Source organism: Dipodomys spectabilis, unplaced genomic scaffold, assembly GCF_019054845.1.
Source record: "Dipodomys spectabilis isolate Male_0828 unplaced genomic scaffold, ASM1905484v1 ptg000173l, whole genome shotgun sequence".
Taxonomy (NCBI): domain Eukaryota; kingdom Metazoa; phylum Chordata; class Mammalia; order Rodentia; family Heteromyidae; genus Dipodomys; species Dipodomys spectabilis.
In genome coordinates, this window is record NW_024870850.1 from 11,669,481 (window position 1) to 11,686,555 (window position 17,075).

The window sequence follows — 17,075 nt, forward strand, 5'->3', positions numbered from 1 at the left end:
CAAAAGAAGCTCAGGAAGGAAGGAAGGAAGGAAAGAAAAGACAACATTTATTATAAGAGGCACCAATTTTTAATAGCTTTTGGCAAGTTGATTTATCAAGGATATTACAGGCTCCCGCCTGTCTTCCTAGCCACTCAGGAGGCTAAGATCTGAGGATCAAGGTTCAAAGCCACTTTGAGCAGGAAAGTCTGTGAGATTCTCCTTCTCCTTCTTCCCCCCATCCCCCCGCCTATGAACCAGAATCCTCAAATCTCAGCCTCCTGAGTAGCTAGGATGTCAGGCGGGAGCCACCCAGGCATTGGTATTTTCATTGTTTTTGTTTTTGTGCTGGTCTTGGAGCTTGAACTCAGGGCCTTGCACTGGTGCTTGGATTTTTTTGCTCAGGTCAGGTGCTCAGCCACTTAAACCACAGCTTCATTTCTAGCTTTTCGATGATTTAGTTGGAGATAAAGAGTCTCAAAGCCCAAGCTGGCTTTGAATCTTGATCCTCCAGATCTCAGCCTCCTGGATCAACAAGGATGCCAGGCGGGCGCCCCAGTGCTGCCTCATCCTGGTATTTTCTTTGACGTTCTAGGTCCGGAAACAATACCAAAAGTGGTTTACAGACATCACAAAACCAAAATCCGAATCTGAGACGTACGTGCTCTCCAGCAAGTCTGGCCGGGACACAAGACCCAGTACCACAGAGGTGAGGAAACCTGGGCCCCACGGCGGTCTCAGCTACAGCGCCCCCAGGAGTACTTGGGAATTGAACTCAAGACCTTACACACGCAAGGCAAATGCTCTACACACTAGCCCAAATGGTTGGTTGGTTCATTGCCTGCGTGACTAGTTGCTTAGTTAGTTGGTTTGTTTTTTGGGGGGCCTGTTTCTTTTTGTTTGGTTTTGTTGGTCTGTCATAGGGCTTAAACTCTGGGCCTGAGCGCTGTCCTTCAGCTCTTCAGCTCAAGGTGAGCGCTCTACCACTTGAGCCACAGCGCCACTCCTGGTTTTCTGGTGGTTCAATGGAGATCAGAGTCTCCTGGACTTTCCTGCCCGGGCTGGCTTTGAACTGTGATCCTCAGATCTCAGCCTCCTGAGTCGCTAGGCTGACCGGCGCGAGCCCCCCGCGGCAGTGCCCAGCTCCAAGAGGAATCTTACAATCTTCTGTGGAATGTTGGTTTTTTTTAAATTTTTTCAGACCAAGTGAGGAGAAAGCATTAAAACTAGAACATTCCATGATTCCATTGAGAAATCCACACCCACGAATCCTGCTGGCCCTGTGCGGAGTGGAGCTGAGGACGGAGGCTCACGGCGCATTGTATGACGGGAAGAAAGCCTCGAACCTCTGCTCCCGGCAGTGTTCGCTGGCCATGCTGAGCTCTCAGTAAACAGGTGTGGGGCTGACGTCTCTGTTATGACGTGTCTGGTCCATGCTTGCCCATGGGTACCCCAGCTGTGAGGGCCACAACAGCCCCTCCACTTTTTACTCTGTGTGTGTGTGTGCACACACACGCGTGCACACGCCGGTCCTGGGGCTTAAACTTTGGGCCTAGGCGCTGTACCCTTTGTCCTGAAGGCCGGCGCTCTACCACTTGAGCCATGCTCCACTTTCAGCTTTTTTGCTGGTTTCTTGGAGCTAAGGGTCTCATGGACTTTTCCTACCTGGGCTGGCTTAGGACCCACAGTCCTCAGATCTCAGCTTCCTGAGTAGCTGGGATTACACGCGTGAGCCACCAGGCCCGGCTGCCTGACTCATTAAGTTTTTGTCAGCATTCTCTCTCGGAACTGAATCTGGATGTTTTTCAGGTTTGGGGCAGCGATGTGCCTGGTTGAGGGCGGGGTTGGTTTAAACCAGGAGTTCTCCCCTGGAGGTGGGCTCCTCCTCCCCAGGGACCCTGGGAGGGGACCAGACACCTATTAGGTTGTCATTGAGATACTACAGAGATGGGCTGGGGGGGGTCGACCACCTCCCCCCAGTGTTGGTAGGGCTGACCTTGAAAACCTCTGGTCTGAGGTTGGAGGCGTGGCTCAGGTGGTAGAGCACCTGCCTTGAGCAGAAAAGCTCAGGGACAGGGCCCAGGCTCCAAGTTCAAACCTCAAGCCTCACACATGACAAAAATAATAATAGTAAGTGAAAACTATGCACTAAAATGACATTTTAGGAACTGCTACTATTGTAGAAAGACCACACAGATAACAAAGAGTTTTATTACATCATCATCAACAAGCTTGGTTTAGGCCGGGCACCAGTGGCTCACGCCTGTCATCCCAGCTACTCAGGAGGCTGAGATCTGAGGATCACAGTTTGAAGCCAGCTCGGGCAGGAAAGTCGGTGAGACTCTGATCTCCAATGAACCACCAGAAAACCGGAAGTGGAAGTGGCGCTGTGGCTCAAATGGCACTGGCCTTGAGCAAAAGAGTTCAGGGACAGCACCCAGACCCTGAGTTTAAGCCCCACAACGGACACAAAAAAATATCTAGGCTTATTTTCGACACAGTCTCTTCATGCAGTCCAAGGCTGGCTTGGACATCACAACCTCCCATGCATGCACTAGGACTACAGGCGTGCACCACCATGCTCAGACTTCATTGAACATCTTAACCCACACACACGCATCTCCAACACCTGTGGGCGGATACCTCCATCACCGTCCTGTGGGTGTGTCCGAGCCCCACGATGTATGGTGTGTGTGGAGGGAGGAGTTTACAGCTGCTCTGCCTTTCTAGAAGTTCTTTCAGGAAGGACAAGGTCTGATCTACCACCAAAGACAGGGCCACACTGCCCGTCACACTGGTCCTGTCTCGGTATGTCCTGGATGCTGCCAGAGATCAGTCAGGGAGGGGCGGCGGACCACGCCGCCACTGCGTTTCAGGTTCGGTGTGAGACTCCGCCATGCCCTGCTCTTCAGAAGCCGTGAGCCGAGAGCTCTGTGCAGCCAGCCGAGCCCCGGCCTCCTGCCAGCTTGCAACCAGAACCAGGTTGGAAACCGTTCTTGTCACGGGGTGACGGCGCAGGAGGGGCCAGGGGACCCCACTCTCCAGGATGGGGACCCCCAAGAGTTCAGGATCCCTGGCTTCAACAGGAGCACTTCCGCTCACAGATCCAATAGGTCGTCTTGGCACAAGAGAGGTCATTCCATGAGCCGCCCCTGTTCATGCTGGCACAGTCTTCCTCATGGCTATTGTTGGGTTCCTGGGGGTCCCAGAAACTGGGGAGAAGGGAGGGAGACTGTGAGCAAGAAAGAGGGGTGAACGAAGGAGGCCGGGGAGGGGAGTAATTTCAGTGCACCCCACAATGACGAAGTCAGAGCAATGTCAAGTTATCAAAACTCATAGAGCTGAAGCCGGGTGAGGTGGCGCACACATGTAATCCCAGCACTTGGAGGCCCTCGGGCAAGAGCCAGACTGCGCTACATGGTGAGGCCCTGTCTGAAAGGGAACAAAATAGAAGTGGCGGGCTGGTGGCTCACGCCTGTAATCCCAGCCGCTCAGGAGGCTGAAATCTGAGGGTCCAGGTTTGAGGCCAGCCCAGGCAGGAAAGAGCATCTATGACACTTTTATCTCCAATGAACCAGCAAAAAGCTGGAACTGGAGGCAGAGTGCAAGTGGTAGAGCGCCAGTCTCAAGAAAAAAAAAAAAAGCCAACACAAGCTCAAAATCCCAAATTCCAGCTCCACGACCAGCACATAGGAAAATAATGCGGTGAGATTCCACCACGCACAATGGCTCACACCTTTAATCACCTCGACTCAGGAGACTGAGATCGAGAGGACCGCGATTCAAGGCCAGCCCAGGCAGACAGGGAGACTTCATCTCAATCAATAAGCCAGGCATGACTGGATGCACCTAGCATCCAGCTAATGCCGGAGGCCTAGGGAGGAGGATGGGGATCCGAGGCTAGCCCAGGCAAAATTACAACACCCTACCTGAAATTTTCAAGTATGAAAGAGCTGAGAACTGGTTCCATAGCTCAAGGATAAGGTGACTACCTAGAAGTTGGACATCCTGAGTTCAAACCCCAATATAAAGAAAAGGAAAGAGAGAGAGAGCGCGCAGGCCGGGTGCTGGTGGCTCCCACCTGTAATCCCAGCTACTCAGGAGGCTGAGATCTGAGGGTTAAGGTTTGAAGCCAGCCCGGGCAGAAAAGACCCCATGAGACTCTTATTTCCAATGAATCACCAGAAAACAGGAAGTGGCGCTGTGACTCAAGTGGCCTTGAGCACAAAAAGATACAGGGGCAGCGCCCAGGCCCTGAGTTCAAGCCCCACAACCAACACAAAGGAAGGAAAGGGAAGGAGGGAGCAAATGAACGCACGGGGAAGGAACCATACAGGTGTGAAGTTCCAGCACGTAGGAGGCAGAAACAGGAGGATTGTAAGTCTGGCCTGGACTACATTCCCAGACAGACAGAGTGACTGACATAAAAAGCTCCGGGCTCAGCCACACCCCCATTTCCCGTCTCCTCCCTGTGATCAGGGTCCCCAGAGAAGACAGAGCCCCTCCCCCAACGCAGGACACCTGCCTGAGGGTGACGCGCGACCCGTCCAGCCACCGCCACTCCCCTTCGCGGTCCTTGTCACTCAGCCCCAGCCAGTACACCCGCGGGGAGCCGTGCGCCCGGGAGATAAAGTTCTGCAAGAAGCAATTTCCATTGTCGGTCCTCAAATCTCCCCCACGACCCTCAGGCGGGGACAGGGGGAGGAGGGGCCGGGCTTCGAGACACAAGGACACCCCCAAGGTGTGCAAAGAAGCACCCACAACTTCCCCCACTCTAGCCCCCAAGGACGGGGTGGGGCGGGAGGGGAGACCCGCAGGGCTTCTGTGCCCCTGAGTGGGATGAAGCGCAATGGGCCTGAAGGGGCGGGGCTTAGCGGGAGGCGGTTAGGCGATTGGAGGGTTCTCTTCATCAACAGAAGTGAGTGACATAAAATGAGAAAGAGCCAGCCCTCCCTGCTCTCCGGCTTCCAGGCTTGCTCTCTGACAACCCCCCCCACCCCCCCCACCCCCCCCCCCACTCCCCCCACCCCCACAGTGCCATCCTTCAGTGCCTGACACCGCCAGGACAAAGGCCCTGACCACAGCCAGTAGCCTCTCAAGCCGTAAAGCTATAGAAACCCTGCTTTCTTCATAAGGTTCCCAGATTCTGGTATTTTATTACAGCAATTGACCATGGGCTCTGTTCCTTTCTTTGTAAAGGGAACAATCATAGTGGTGACAATCCTCCAAGACGGAGAAGAGGGTGTTTGCCTAAAACACTCAGGGCTGGAGCTGGTCCACATCCAATACCGGGTAACATACTTTAGCAACAGTCAATTCTTTCCTTTTCATGCCAGGCCTGGGTTTGAACTCAAGGCCTAGGCACCATCCCTGAGCTTTTTCACTCAAGACCAGTGCTCTTCCACTTGAGCCTCAACTCTCCTTCTGGCTTTTTGCTGGTTAATTGGAAATAAGAGCTTCATGGACTTTTCCTGCTCAGGCTGGCTTTGAACTATGATCCTCAGATCTCAGCCTCCTGAGTAGCTAGGATGACAGGCGTGAGCCACTTGCACCTGGCATGTTTATTTATTTATTTTTGGTCAGTCGTGGGGCCTGAACTCAGGGTCTGGGCGCTGTCCAGCATTTCAGCTCAAGGATAGCTTAAGCCACAGCGCCACTTCCAGCTGTTTCTGTTTCTGTGGTGCTGAGGAATGGAACCCGGGGGCTCATGCATACGAGGCAAGCGCTCTACCACTGAGCCACCTTCCCAGCCCCGCATGTTTAATTTCTTATTGTTGGTTTCCTCGGCTTCTCTGACCCAGCCCGCAGCAGCTCTGGTCTACAGTCAGGGCACTAACAGATTCCTTCAGTCATTAAAAAGAGGCTGGTGGTTCAAGCCACTGAGAGAACTGAGATCCTGAGGATCACAGTCCACAGCCAGCCCAGGCCGAAGAGCCCTCTGGGGCCATCCCTCAACTAAGCAGGGCTGGAGGCATGGCTCAAGTGGTAGAGCACCCACGGTGAGCAAGACAGCATTGGTGAGGCCCTACATGAAAACCCTAGTCCTGCAGACAGGGACGGAGACAGAGCGGGGAAGGAGGAAGCGGAGGGGGAGGAGGCCGGGGCGGCTCACGTGCTCCGCGAAGCTGTTAACGATCACCAGGTGAGAGTAGCTCTCCTGGCAGAACTTGCGGGCCTCCTCCCAGGACGCGGTGGTTGAAGAGAAGAAGTAACACTTGTCCTCAAAGGGGAGCCAGCCGTCAGGACACGTGACCCGGCCACAGTCTAGAGATGCGCATGAGCACACGGTCAGCCGTGGACGCGGGCGCCACGGACAGTGCTCAACTCCAGAACACAGCGTTTGCACATCAGCGAGAACCACCCCCAGAGAGCCATGTGGTAGGCCAGCTCTGTCATCGCCTCCATTTCCAGGCAGCACCCCAAATTCCACTCACTCACCTACTAAGCCTCGAAGTTCCAGCAGGGCCTGGCTGGTGTCAGCTCTTACTCCATCCAAGTCCTTCTTCAATCCAGCCAGCCCCGCCATGCCAGTCACTGCCCGAGAAGAAGGGCTTAAGGGTTAAAAGCCTAGATTTATGGCCACTCCTAAAGCCACATTCTCAGGGCCCAGGGTTCCTAGACAGCTCAGAGGAGGCCTAGATCTCTGCACTGGGTCCAGAAAGGAGTGTGAAAGGAAGACCTGATTCCATCATCACAATATAGTTTTAACCAGGCATGGAAGTTCACGCCTGTAATCCCAGCTACCCAGGAAACCCAGATTCTAGGCTGGCCCTGGCTGGTTGTGAAACCCTATTGATCAACATACAAGCCAGGCGTGGGGGGGGCTGGGAAGGTGGCTCAGTGGTAGAGCGCTTGCCTTGCATGCATGAGGCCCTGGGTTCGATTCCTCAGCACCACATAAGCAAAAAGAAAAAAGCCAGAAGTAGCGCTGGCCAGGCATGGGGGCACACACCTGGCATCCTACCTACACAGGAAGCATAAGTAGAATCATAGTCCAAGTTTAAAAAAAAAAAAAAAGCAAGACTATATCTCAAAAAGTAACAATCTAGCCGGGCGCCAGTGGCTCACACCTGACATCCTAGCTACTCAGGGGGCTGAGATCTGAGGATCACGGTTCAAAGCCAAGCCAGGCAGGAAAGACTATGTGAGATTCTTTTTTTGTTTTTGTTTTGGGTCCAGTTGTGGGCCTGAACTCTGGGCCTGGGTGCTGTCCCTCAGCTCTTCAGCTCAAGGCTAGAGCTCTACCACTCGAGCCACAGCGCCACTTCTGACATTTTTTTTGCTTATGGGTGCTGAGGAATCGAACCCAAGGCCTCAAGCATGCAAGGCAAGCACTTTGCCACTGAGCCACCTTCCCAGCCCCTGTGTGAGATTCTTATCTCCAAATGACCACCAGAAAACCAAGAGTGGTGCTGTGGCAAAAGTGGCAGAGTGCTAGCCTTGAGCTGAAGAGCTGAGGAACAGTTCCCAGGCCCAGAGTTCAAGCCCCACGACCAACAGAAGAAAAAAAAAGTAACAATCTGTGCCAAGTGCCTGTAGCTCATGCCTGTAATCCCAGCTAGTAAGGAGGCTGAGATCTGAGGATCGCAGTTCAAAGCCAGTCCAGGCAGGAGAAGTCTGTGCAACGCTTATCTTCTAATGAACTACCAAAAAGTCAGAAGTGGAGCTGTGGCTCAGGTGGTAGAGCGCCAACCTTGAGCAAAAAAGCTCAGGGACGTGCCTAGGCCCTGAGTTTAAGGACCAGTACCAGCACACGCAGACACAGACACAGACACACAGACACACAGACACAGACACACAGTGTGAACCAAAAACAGCTGGGGAGTATGACTCAAGCGGTACAGGATGTGACTGTTGGGGGCGTGGCTCCGCGGTAAGGGGCGTGGCTTTGGCTGGAGGGGTGTGGCTGAACTAGTAGTATCTTTGTGATGGGGCGGGGCTTGGGGAGGGGCGTGGCTAACGCCGCTGATTGACTCAGTGATAGGGCTGGCTCTGCTGTGGGTGTGACCCCACATTAAGGGAGGGGTGTGGTTCAGCGGCTTGGGGCGTGGCTCCGGTGTGGGTGGGGCTCCAATGGATAGGCGAGGCCCATCCATCTAGGGGTGTGGTCCAGGGATAGCACGTGTGCCTAGCAATCACGTGACCTGAGTTGAAACCCCCAGTACCCCTCAAAACACAAGAAAAAAGAAAAAAATGCAAAAGGGCGCAGATATGCTACACTGAAACAGGTGTCTGAAACCCGTGTGCATTTCATACATAGGACACAACCCATTTTGCACAGGCCACCTATCAAGGCTGATGGCCGTCGTATTGGACAGCTGTGGTCCGACCTGCCCGTACGCATGCGCAGCATGCACATGCGCACATGAAGGAACGTGTGAGCCGCGCCCATCAGTATGGGCATGCGCAGAGAAGCACAGCCCGCTCCCGAAGCTCACACTCACCGTTGGCTCTCCACGCCAGCTGCTCCCAGGTCGCCCGCCGCAGGTCCTCCACCACCTCCTGGTCTGTGAGGACAAGGCCCGTTTGAGCCCCGCGTCCTCCCGGTGCCCGGCCTCAGTCTCCCCCGGGTCCCCGAGCTGGGCCTACTCACACTTGGTCAGGGTCAGGGCCAGCGCCAGGGCGCTCAGCAGCAGAGCCGCGGCCGCCAGCGCGCAGAGCAGCGCCGCCCGCCCCACCCGGGGCCGGCGCGGGCCGCGGGGCTCCGCCCCGATCCAGGGCACCGGAGTCGCGGGGCCTGGGGACCGGAAGAGAGCATGGATCCAGGGCCCACGTCGTGAGGGGGCCTGAGGACGGGCTGTGTGGCTGTCATGCCGCCTGCGACGATCAGCAGCGTGTGCTGGGGCTACCCATCGACTGGAAGGTGGGGGGCCTTGAACTCAGGCCTGGGCGCTGCCCCTGAGCTCTTTTGCTTAAGGCTGGCGCTCTACCCCTTGAGCCACAGCTCCACTTGTGGCTTTTTTGGTGGTTCATTGGAGATAAAGTCTCATGGACTTTGCTGTCCGGGCTGGCTTTGAACTGCAAGCCTCAGCTCTCAGCCTCCTGAGTGGCTGGGATGACAGGCGTGAGCCACCGGCGCCCGGCCAATCTCTTTTCTTTTTCTTTCTTGGTCAGGGAGATAGATTTAAATAAGCAAAACGGCGCCCGGAGTGTGGCTCAGCGGTGGGAGGCGCGGCCGGGGGCGTGGTTCTGTGTGGGCGTGGCTTCGAGGTGGGTGTGGCTCTGTGACAAGCCTGGCGGGGAGGAGGCACTGGGGGCGTGGCTTTAGGTGGGTGTGGCCTGTGGTCAGGGCGTGGCTGTGAACTAAGATGTGGCTCTGTGGTGGGTGTGGCCAGTGGTGGGCGTGGCTCCCGGTGGGCATAGCCTGGTGGCAGGCGTGGTCTCCTGATGGGCGTGGCCTGATGTGAGCTTGGCGATCTGAGGGGCGTGGTCGGCTGGTGGGCGTGGCTCCCTGCGGGGTGGGGCCTGCCGGTGGGCAGTGTGGCTCAGTGGTAGCCCTACCCTAACAGACTAAGTTCAGTGGGTTCCAACCCCAGCACCCTAAAAACAATGTGCCAATCCGACATTCCAGGGCTGAGCGGAGCTCCTTTCTACTCCAGCCCCCTGGCAAGGAAGGCCCGGGGGCAGAGGACATTTCCTGCGTTCTCTGCAAGCAGGAAATAGGGGTGGCGAGTCTGCAGGAAATCGGGTGTGGTGGTGCACGCCGGTGGTTCCCCCCCCCCCCAGGGCTGCAGGTTCCAGGCCACCCCCATCTCCCCAACAGCAAAGTCCCCAGAAAGACAGCTGGGCCCCGGGGGCTGGGCTCGGGAAAGCGCGGTTTCTGGAAGGAGAAGTTTCCCAGCTCACTCGGGAGCTACTGGCCTGAATCACCTCCTCTGGGCATGGACAGGGGGGACTGGGGGCCACCTGGGAGGCATGGCGACTCACGGGTCAGGGACGGCTGGAAGGGAGAAGGTTCCAGATCACCGCCTGGGAGCAAGGAGGACACACTGTTACAAGGTGCTAAATAATCGGGTGCCAGTGGCTCCCGCCTGTCATCCCAGCTACTCAGGAGGCTGAGATCTGAGGATCGCGGTTCAAAGACAGACTGGGGAAGGAAAGTCCATGAGACTCTGATCTCCAATGAACCGCCAGAAAACCGCCAGTGGCGCTGTGGCTCAAGCAGTAGAGCACTCACCTTGAGCTAAGGAGCTGAGGGACAGCGTTCAGGCCCAAAGTTCAAGCCCCATGACAGATCCCCAAAAAAGTGAGTGAGGCCCCCCTTCCCCCCTCAATCAACGAGCTAGGTATGTGGCAAGTGTGTGTAATTCCCGCTATGCAGCAGGCCTCCTTTAGAAGTATCTAAAATTGGCCTGGGCAAAAACTCCAAGATCTTAGCTCAGCCAGGGAACATGGACCTAGCAAGCACGAAGCTTGCTGAGTTCAAACCCCAGGACTGCCCCCCACTAATAATAATATGAATAAATGATGTGGGGATTGGAAGGAAGGTTCAGGATGCCCTCTGCTCACCTGACTGGCGAGATGGGCAGGAGACAGATGGAAGGTCCAGGGCTGGAAGGAACAAAGGCCATCATCATCATCATCATCATCATCATCATCGGAAGCATGGCTCTGGCTGGGGGAACGGGGGTACCCCAGCCTACAGCTCTTACCTGTCACCGCCAGGGCCTTGGGAGGAAGCGGGGGGTTCTCTGGGCTCTTTCCTGAGGAGGGGGAAGCGTCACTTAGCTCAGAGCCAAGAAAAACCAACCCTGGCTCCCACAACCCCCCCCCCCAGGCTCTGCTCACCTGCCCTCGGGGGTCTTGGCGGTGCCAGGACGCCTAAAGAGAAATTTAGAAAAGAGATGACAGAGCATTGTAGTGCATGCCTGTAATCCCAGCTGGGGGGGGGGGGGGGGAGGTAGAGGCAAGACAATCACCAGCCTGGGCTTCGTTAGTGAATCTCTGTCTCCGAAAATAAATAGGGCTGGGGTGCATAGCTCAATGGGTAGAGCACCTCTCTTGCAAGCACTGGGTGGAAACTGCAGTTGCTGCTAATAATACGCACCATGCCCGGCTTACTAGTTGAGATGAGGTAACACTTTTCCCTAGCTGGCACAAGGGTCAGTCCTCTTGATCCCCACCTGGCCCCCAGCTGGGACTGCAGGCATATAGGGACCACCGTGCCAAGCCATTGGTTGAGATGGAGTCTCTAGAACGATTACATCCAGGAAGGCCTGCAAACACCACTCCCTGATCTCTAGCTCCCAAGCAGCTGGAGCCCCAGGTTTGAGACCCTCACTCGCATCTCACCTGCTAGAAAGCAGGTCTGAGGCAAAGCCTAACTCTGCAGCCCAAGCCAACCTCAAACTTGTGATCCTCCTACCTCCGTCTCCACCGCGCTGGGATTACAGGCTTGAACCACCAAGCCAGGCCCCAATTTCCACTTTTATAAATACTTAGGGGACTCTTGGAGAATCCTGGGCCAAGTCTGAGGGAGGTCCCCCAAGTCCAGGCCTTGAGCTTTGGAGGAAAGAGGACAGTGGTTTACACCTGTAGTCCCAGCTACTCCAGAAGCCAACAGGAGGATCACTTGAGCCCAAGCGTTCAAGACCAACCTGGAGCAATATAGCCATACCCCACGTCTAAATAAGAGCAGAGCCATCTGAGTCCTGGGTGTAAAATTGCTTTCTGGCTCTGGGGCACAGATGCCACGCGGCGCTGTGGCTCCCACGCCCACCCCCAACCCCAGGTGTCTCTGAGGTTTCTCCTCCTCACACACTCCTACTCAGCCTTCAAAACCCCACTCCTCTGACCTCCACCCCCGCCCCCACCACTGCAGACAACTCTCCATTTCCTTTCCCCTCCTCTCTTTGTTCCTTCCCTGTAAACCCAGTTAGGGCCCCAGACCCCCACGGGTACAATGTGGCTCTCAGTTGCTCCTGTAGTCACGGTGTGACCGGCTCTGAGCACAGAGAACCATCCCCATGGGTTATTGCCCAGCCAGTGCGCCCCCCAACCCCACCCCGGCTGCCTCTGTTGCCCGGGAAAGCAGTGCCCTGACCTGGCTTGGGAGGAAGGTCCCTGTAGGGCGGAGTGGCGTTCTCATAATCTTCATCCTCATCCTCCATCATCCCTTCCAAAGAAAAAGCAAGTCAGACCGGGTGTCGTGGCTCACGCCTGTAATCCCAGCAACTCCAGATCTGCCGATCGCTGTGACAAATCCACGAGGCTCCGACCTCCAACGATTCACCAGAAAGCCAGAGGCGGCGCTGTGGCTCAAGGGGTAGAGCGCCAGCCTTGAGTGAAAAGAGCTCAGGGAGGGGCTGGCAAGGTGGCTCCGTGGTGGAGCGCTTGCCTCGCGTGCCTGAGGCCCTGGGTTCGAGTCCTCAGCACCCCAGAAGCAGAAAAAAAAGCCAGAAGTGGCGCTGTGGCTCAAGTGGCAGAGTGCTCGCCTTGAGCTGAAGAGCTGAGGGACAGCGCCCAGGCCCAGAGTTCAAGCCCCAGGACCGACCAAAAACAGAAACACAAGTCATCTCCCAGTCCCGACTCTCCCTCCGGCGCCCCGGCCTGGCCCCACCCCGGCGGGCGCCTGGCCAGCGCCAGGTGAGCACCTGTGGAGTCCCAGCGCTGGGTGTTGGAGTACCAGCTCTGCATGGCGGCCCCAGCGCAGCAGCCCACACCTGAGCGCGCGCCCGCCGGCCCTTCTGCCCGCCCCCCCCCCCCCCGCAGCCTCTCTCACTTCTCATTTCCTTGAGACGTGGAAGACATGCAAATCATCCTCGTGAGGAAGCGAGGAGCCCTCGCCCACACGACCAGGGTCCCTGTGAACACTGCTCCAAACCAGCCCCAGACAGCGGCAGAAAGCTGGGGAAAGGTCATCCCAGCTACAGAGGAAGGGTCAAAGTTCAAGGCCAGTCGGGACAAAATAAAGCGACCTCATCTCTAAAGACAAGCTGGGCAGGGTAGCTCACAGCTATAATCCCCGCTGTCCCCAGGAGATGAAGGTAGGAAGATGACAAGTCAAGTCAAGACCACCGCTGGGAAGAAGCAACACAGACAGAAGATGCCAGGGGCCAGGGCCGGGGCCAGGGACAGGAGCCAGGGGCCAGGGCCAGGGCCAGGGGCCAGGGGACAGGGGTCAGAGGCCAGGGACAGGGGTCAGGGCCAGGGGCCAGGGACAGGGGACAGGGGTCAGGGGCCAGGGACAGGGGACAGGGGCCAGGGCCAGGGGACGCGCAGACGGGGGACTGCGCAGACGGGGGATCGCAGTCGCTCCAGCACCTGAAAAACAAGCAAAAGCCATCCGAGCCTCCGCGTGCACACGTGTGCTTGTGTGCGCACGCGCGCAGGCCCCTGCGTAAGCGAGGCTGGCCTCCAGGCCCCAGCGCTGCCTCTCGCCTCACCCCTGCGTGCGGGGATGGCGGGCGGGCGGCCCCCGCTCGCTCCCCGCCTCCTCCCGCGTGGGTTGGGTGTCGTGTCCAGCGCTTCTCACCACCGGGCAGCTCCACGCCCAGCGGGCGTCCGTTGAGTGAATTAGTGACCGTCCTGCCCACGGAGCTGCGGCCAAGGTCAGCGCCAAGGTCATCCCCGCGGGCTCCCCCGCCCACACCGCTGGGGAGGGTCCCCGCCCTGGGGTGGGGTCCGGATGTTCCCCGGGGCTTTACCCGGCTCGGGCTTCTCACCCGGCAGACCGTGAAAGGCCCCGGGCGCCCTGCCCGCGCACCCAGGGGAGGAAGGGGGGCTGGGGACGGGGGGGGGGGGGGGGAGCAGGAAGCTCTCAGAGGACGGCTGCCTGGGCCTGGCTCTACCCCCACCCACGTGTGGCCTGATGCCCCCCCCCCTCCGCCAAGATCCTTGCCCGAGGGCGAGCATCCCAGGCTAGAATATCCGCATCTCAAGACCTGAAGAGAGCCCTTGGCGCACTCCTGTCATCCCAGCCACTGGAGAGGCCGCGCTCAGGAGGACCCAGGTTTGCGGCCAGCCAGGGGAAAAAGGGGATAAGACCCCCCATCTCAACCAATAAACAGGCCGGGTGGGACACGCCTGCCATCCCGGCACTCGGGAAATGAAAGTGAGATCCTACGCGACTAACGGGAGAAGCCAGGGCTGGGCTGTGGCGGGAGGCCCAGCAAGCGCCAGGCCCTGACTCCACCGACCCGATTGGTCCCTTCTTCTTGACCGACTCATTTATACAACACTCTGATTGGTCACTTCGGACTGGTCCCTCCTGTTTTTGCTATTCACTCAAGCGACCACCTGATTGGTCCCCTTTGCCCGCCCTATTGAACTCATACGACAATCTGATTGGTTGCTCGCCGCTCCTCCGGCGGCCCTCCCTGCTCGCCCCTGCGAAGGTGGGCTTGCTTTCTCCTGACCTCCCTGTCCATCCAGTCACGGGGACGAGTCTTTCCTCAACCCCTGGATTTGAATGCCTGAGGCCAGGGGACATTCTTTTTCACTTTCCTTTTTCTTTTTCCAGTCCTGGGGCTTGAACTCCGGGCCTGGGCGCTGACCCTGACCCGCTCTCTACCAAGCCAAGCGCTCTACCACTTGAGCCACAGCCGCACCCCAGCTTTTTCTGAGTAGCTAATGGTCGATGGGAGTCCGCGGCCCGCCCGGCGCCCCGAGGCCGCTCCGATCCCACAAGGCCGCGCGTGTCCCGCCTCCGCCCGGCCGCCGGGGGGCGCGCGAGCCCGGCCGGAAGCGCTCGGAGCGCGCGTCTCTGCGCTCCCCGCCGCGGTCACAGCAACCGGAAGCCACCGCGCGCGCAGCGGGGCGGGACTTCCGCGCGGGAGCGAGGTGACCCCGGTTGCTGCGGGGTTCGGCGGCGGAGCAGCCATGGGGGCGCACCTGGCCCGGCGCTACCTCAGCGATGGCTCGGGGGAGCCCGACCCCCTGAATATGCCCGTGTTTCCGCCCGACTACGGCCTCCCCGACCGCAAGGAGCGCGGTGAGGCTCAGGGCGCATGCGCGGGGCGAGAGGGCCCGGGCCCCCGGCCCCGGCGGCCCCGGGACTGGGGTCGGCTCCGAGCTCGGACGGGGGGTGTGGACGCAGGGGACCCTGCCTGGGGCGGCAGCCTTGCAGGGACAGGCCCGGGGGCCGGAGGGAAACCGAGGCCGCGGCGCGGGCGGCCGGGCCGCGGCGGCGGCGAGCGAGTGCTCCTCCCGGAGGGACGGCTCCTCCTCCCGGAGGGACGGCTCCGCCCCGCAAACGAACGCGCGGGAAGGCCGGGCCTTGCGCTTTGGGGTGTTGTGCTAAGCAAGCCCTGGGGCTGCGCCCCTGAATCCCCGCTGGAGTTTCTCGCTGTGGGACACCAACTGTGGGCCAAGTCCCAGCCCCGTAGCGTCCATCCCGCACCGAGCTCCCGGCCTCTCTGTCCTTCCTGAGCTTAAGCTAAAAACCCGGATCTCCCAGCCATCTGGAATGTTCTTTCCCATGTTCCCGTCCACCTCGCCCCCGGCCTGCTCATGCCACCCCTCCCATCGTTCTTTCCCTCAAGCCCTGCCTTTCCTCCACATTGTGCCCCTGGCTAGCTTGTGTCACCTTCCCCTTTCCACCGAGCACCGTGTGGGTGCCATGTGTGGCCGAGAGGAGGGAGGGCCCGAGGTCTGTAGAGGTGCGGTTTGGGTTTTGGGAGGACCTAGATGGGGGGGAGGGGGGGCTAGACTAGGTTCATCATAGGAGGGAATCACAGGAGACAGATCTGGGCAAGGGAAGCCTGTCCCGGGGTGGTGGGGGGTGGACACCCCAAGACGTGTCGGGCAAACCAGGCCCTGGTCTCACCGAATCACAGCCTGGACGCTGGTGACACGAACCAGCTCCAGGGCAGAACTGCGGCCTTTCCGGGAACACAGTTTGAGGTCTTTTTTTTTTGTTTTGTTTAGAGGGGAGGCTTTTTTGGGGGGGCGATCGTTTGTCAGAGTGTGTGATTGAGGTTTGACCTCAGGATGAGCATGAGGGAGGTTCTTTTGTACCAGTACTGAGGACTGGAATTGAGTGCTTGAACTGAGTGTGTATGCTCAAAGCTAACGCTCTACCACTTGAGCCACAGCTCCACTGCCAGCTTTTTCGTGGTTCATTGGAGCTAAGAGTCCCATGGACTTTTCCTGCCTGGGCCGACTTTGAACCGCCATCCTCAGATGTCAACCATCTTAGCAGCCGGGCTTACCGATGTGAGCCGCTGGTGCTGGGCTTAGGCTGTTGGTTTAGTTGCTGCTAGGTGGGTTTGATCGGGGCCCTGTGCTTGCTGAGCGGGTGCTGTGCCGGCGAGCCCCCTCCCCGCCCGGGGCTGAGCTTGCTTTGCCTTGCCGCCTGGGCAGGGAGCAGGGGAGGCTTGAGGGGCCCCGGGGCCCCGGTCACGGATTCAGGAATGGCGCCCCGCTCTAAGCACCCCAGTCAGCCTCGCGAAGGGGGAGGCCGGCGGCCAGGACTTAGCACGCGCGGGGGAGCGGATGGGGGGCAGCCGCGGTGCGGAGGGCCGTGGTGCGGAGGGCGGAGGGCGGCGGGGAGGGCGGCGGACGCTCAGCCCCGCCCCGCCCGCCCCTGCAGTGATGGTGGCCACGCAGCAGGAGATGAACGATGCGCAGCTGACCCTGGAGCAGCGCGACTACTGCGCCCACTACCTCATCCACCTGCTCAAGTGCAAGCGCGACAGCTTCCCCAACTTCCTGGCCTGCAAGCACGCGCAGCACGACTGGGACTACTGCGAGCACCAAGAGTGAGTCCCGGCCACGCCCACCGCTGGCCACGCCCCAGCCCCACCCACCCCGCTCCTTTCCAACCTGGCCTCTGCTCCGCCCACAGCAGGGAGGCGCCCTTCCCTGCTGGGCCCTGGGGGTCCGGCCACGCCCCCAGCCTGAGCCTCTTCTCTTCCCCCAGCTACGTGATGCGCATGAAGGAGTTCGAACGCGAGCGGCGGCTGCTGCAGCGCAAGCATCGGAGGGAACAGAGGGCGGCCAGAGTGGCCAAGGGCGAGGTGATCGGCGAGGTGGGCCCCGAGGTGGCCTTGTAGGGGCCGCTCCGCCCTGTGAGCCCGCCAGAAATAAACGCCTGCCTGCGGGCGCGCCTGGTCCTGAGTGCGTGGCTTACTGTGGGGAGGGGAGCATGGCCGGAG

At 58.8% G+C, this 17,075-nt stretch overlaps 3 protein-coding genes across 5 annotated transcripts in view; 2 read left to right on the plus strand and 1 right to left on the minus strand.

The window, feature by feature from the left end:
* Adgre3 (adhesion G protein-coupled receptor E3) overlaps positions 1-1,324 on the plus strand; it is a 46,575-nt gene extending 45,251 nt beyond the window's left edge. Inside the window, exons 17-19 of the mRNA XM_042693583.1 lie at positions 575-688; positions 903-950; positions 1,181-1,324. Coding sequence (XP_042549517.1) covers positions 575-688; positions 903-950; positions 1,181-1,189 — 171 coding nt within the window. The 3' untranslated portion in view covers positions 1,190-1,324. The remainder of the gene's footprint in view (positions 1-574; positions 689-902; positions 951-1,180) is intronic.
* A 1,053-nt stretch (positions 1,325-2,377) lies between these two features.
* On the minus strand, positions 2,378-13,651 carry Clec17a (C-type lectin domain containing 17A). Of its 3 annotated transcripts, none has more exons than XM_042693587.1 (12): positions 13,365-13,651; positions 12,023-12,094; positions 10,768-10,800; positions 10,632-10,682; positions 10,489-10,530; positions 9,907-9,948; positions 8,573-8,716; positions 8,424-8,486; positions 6,418-6,513; positions 6,092-6,243; positions 4,505-4,614; positions 2,378-3,191 (listed from the first exon to the last, which is right to left on the minus strand). In XM_042693587.1, the coding sequence occupies exons 2-12, from the start codon at positions 12,090-12,092 to the stop codon at positions 3,059-3,061; spliced, it is 936 nt and encodes a 311-aa protein (XP_042549521.1). In that variant the 5' UTR covers positions 12,093-12,094; positions 13,365-13,651; the 3' UTR covers positions 2,378-3,058. The 3 variants fall into 3 exon arrangements, with proteins under 3 accessions (XP_042549521.1, XP_042549519.1, XP_042549518.1); XM_042693585.1 differs by lacking the exon at positions 13,365-13,651 and adding an exon at positions 12,701-13,081; XM_042693584.1 differs by lacking the exon at positions 13,365-13,651 and adding an exon at positions 12,573-12,665.
* Positions 13,652-14,716: 1,065 nt separating this feature from the next.
* Positions 14,717-17,037, plus strand: Ndufb7 (NADH:ubiquinone oxidoreductase subunit B7). The gene is made up of 3 exons (XM_042693588.1): positions 14,717-14,911; positions 16,511-16,679; positions 16,841-17,037. The coding sequence occupies exons 1-3, from the start codon at positions 14,800-14,802 to the stop codon at positions 16,971-16,973; spliced, it is 414 nt and encodes a 137-aa protein (XP_042549522.1). The 5' UTR covers positions 14,717-14,799; the 3' UTR covers positions 16,974-17,037.
* Positions 17,038-17,075: the final 38 nt, after the last annotated feature.

Excerpts from the sequence above, each read along its gene's own strand:
- Clec17a (XM_042693584.1), bottom strand. The coding sequence starts at position 12,615 with ATGCAGAGCTGGTACTCCAACACCCAGCGCTGGGACTCCACAG. Across the intron at positions 4,615-6,091 it reads TTAACAGCTTCGCGGAGCAC|AACTTTATCTCCCGGGCGCA; the intron begins GTGAGCCGCCCC and ends TGCTTCTTGCAG. Across the intron at positions 3,192-4,504 it reads GGGTCGCGCGTCACCCTCAG|TTTCTGGGACCCCCAGGAAC; the intron begins GCAGGTGTCCTG and ends CCTTCTCCCCAG.
- Ndufb7 (XM_042693588.1), top strand. The coding sequence starts at position 14,800 with ATGGGGGCGCACCTGGCCCGGCGCTACCTCAGCGATGGCTCGGGGGAG. Across the intron at positions 14,912-16,510 it reads CCCCGACCGCAAGGAGCGCG|TGATGGTGGCCACGCAGCAG; the intron begins GTGAGGCTCAGG and ends CCGCCCCTGCAG. Across the intron at positions 16,680-16,840 it reads GACTACTGCGAGCACCAAGA|CTACGTGATGCGCATGAAGG; the intron begins GTGAGTCCCGGC and ends CTCTTCCCCCAG.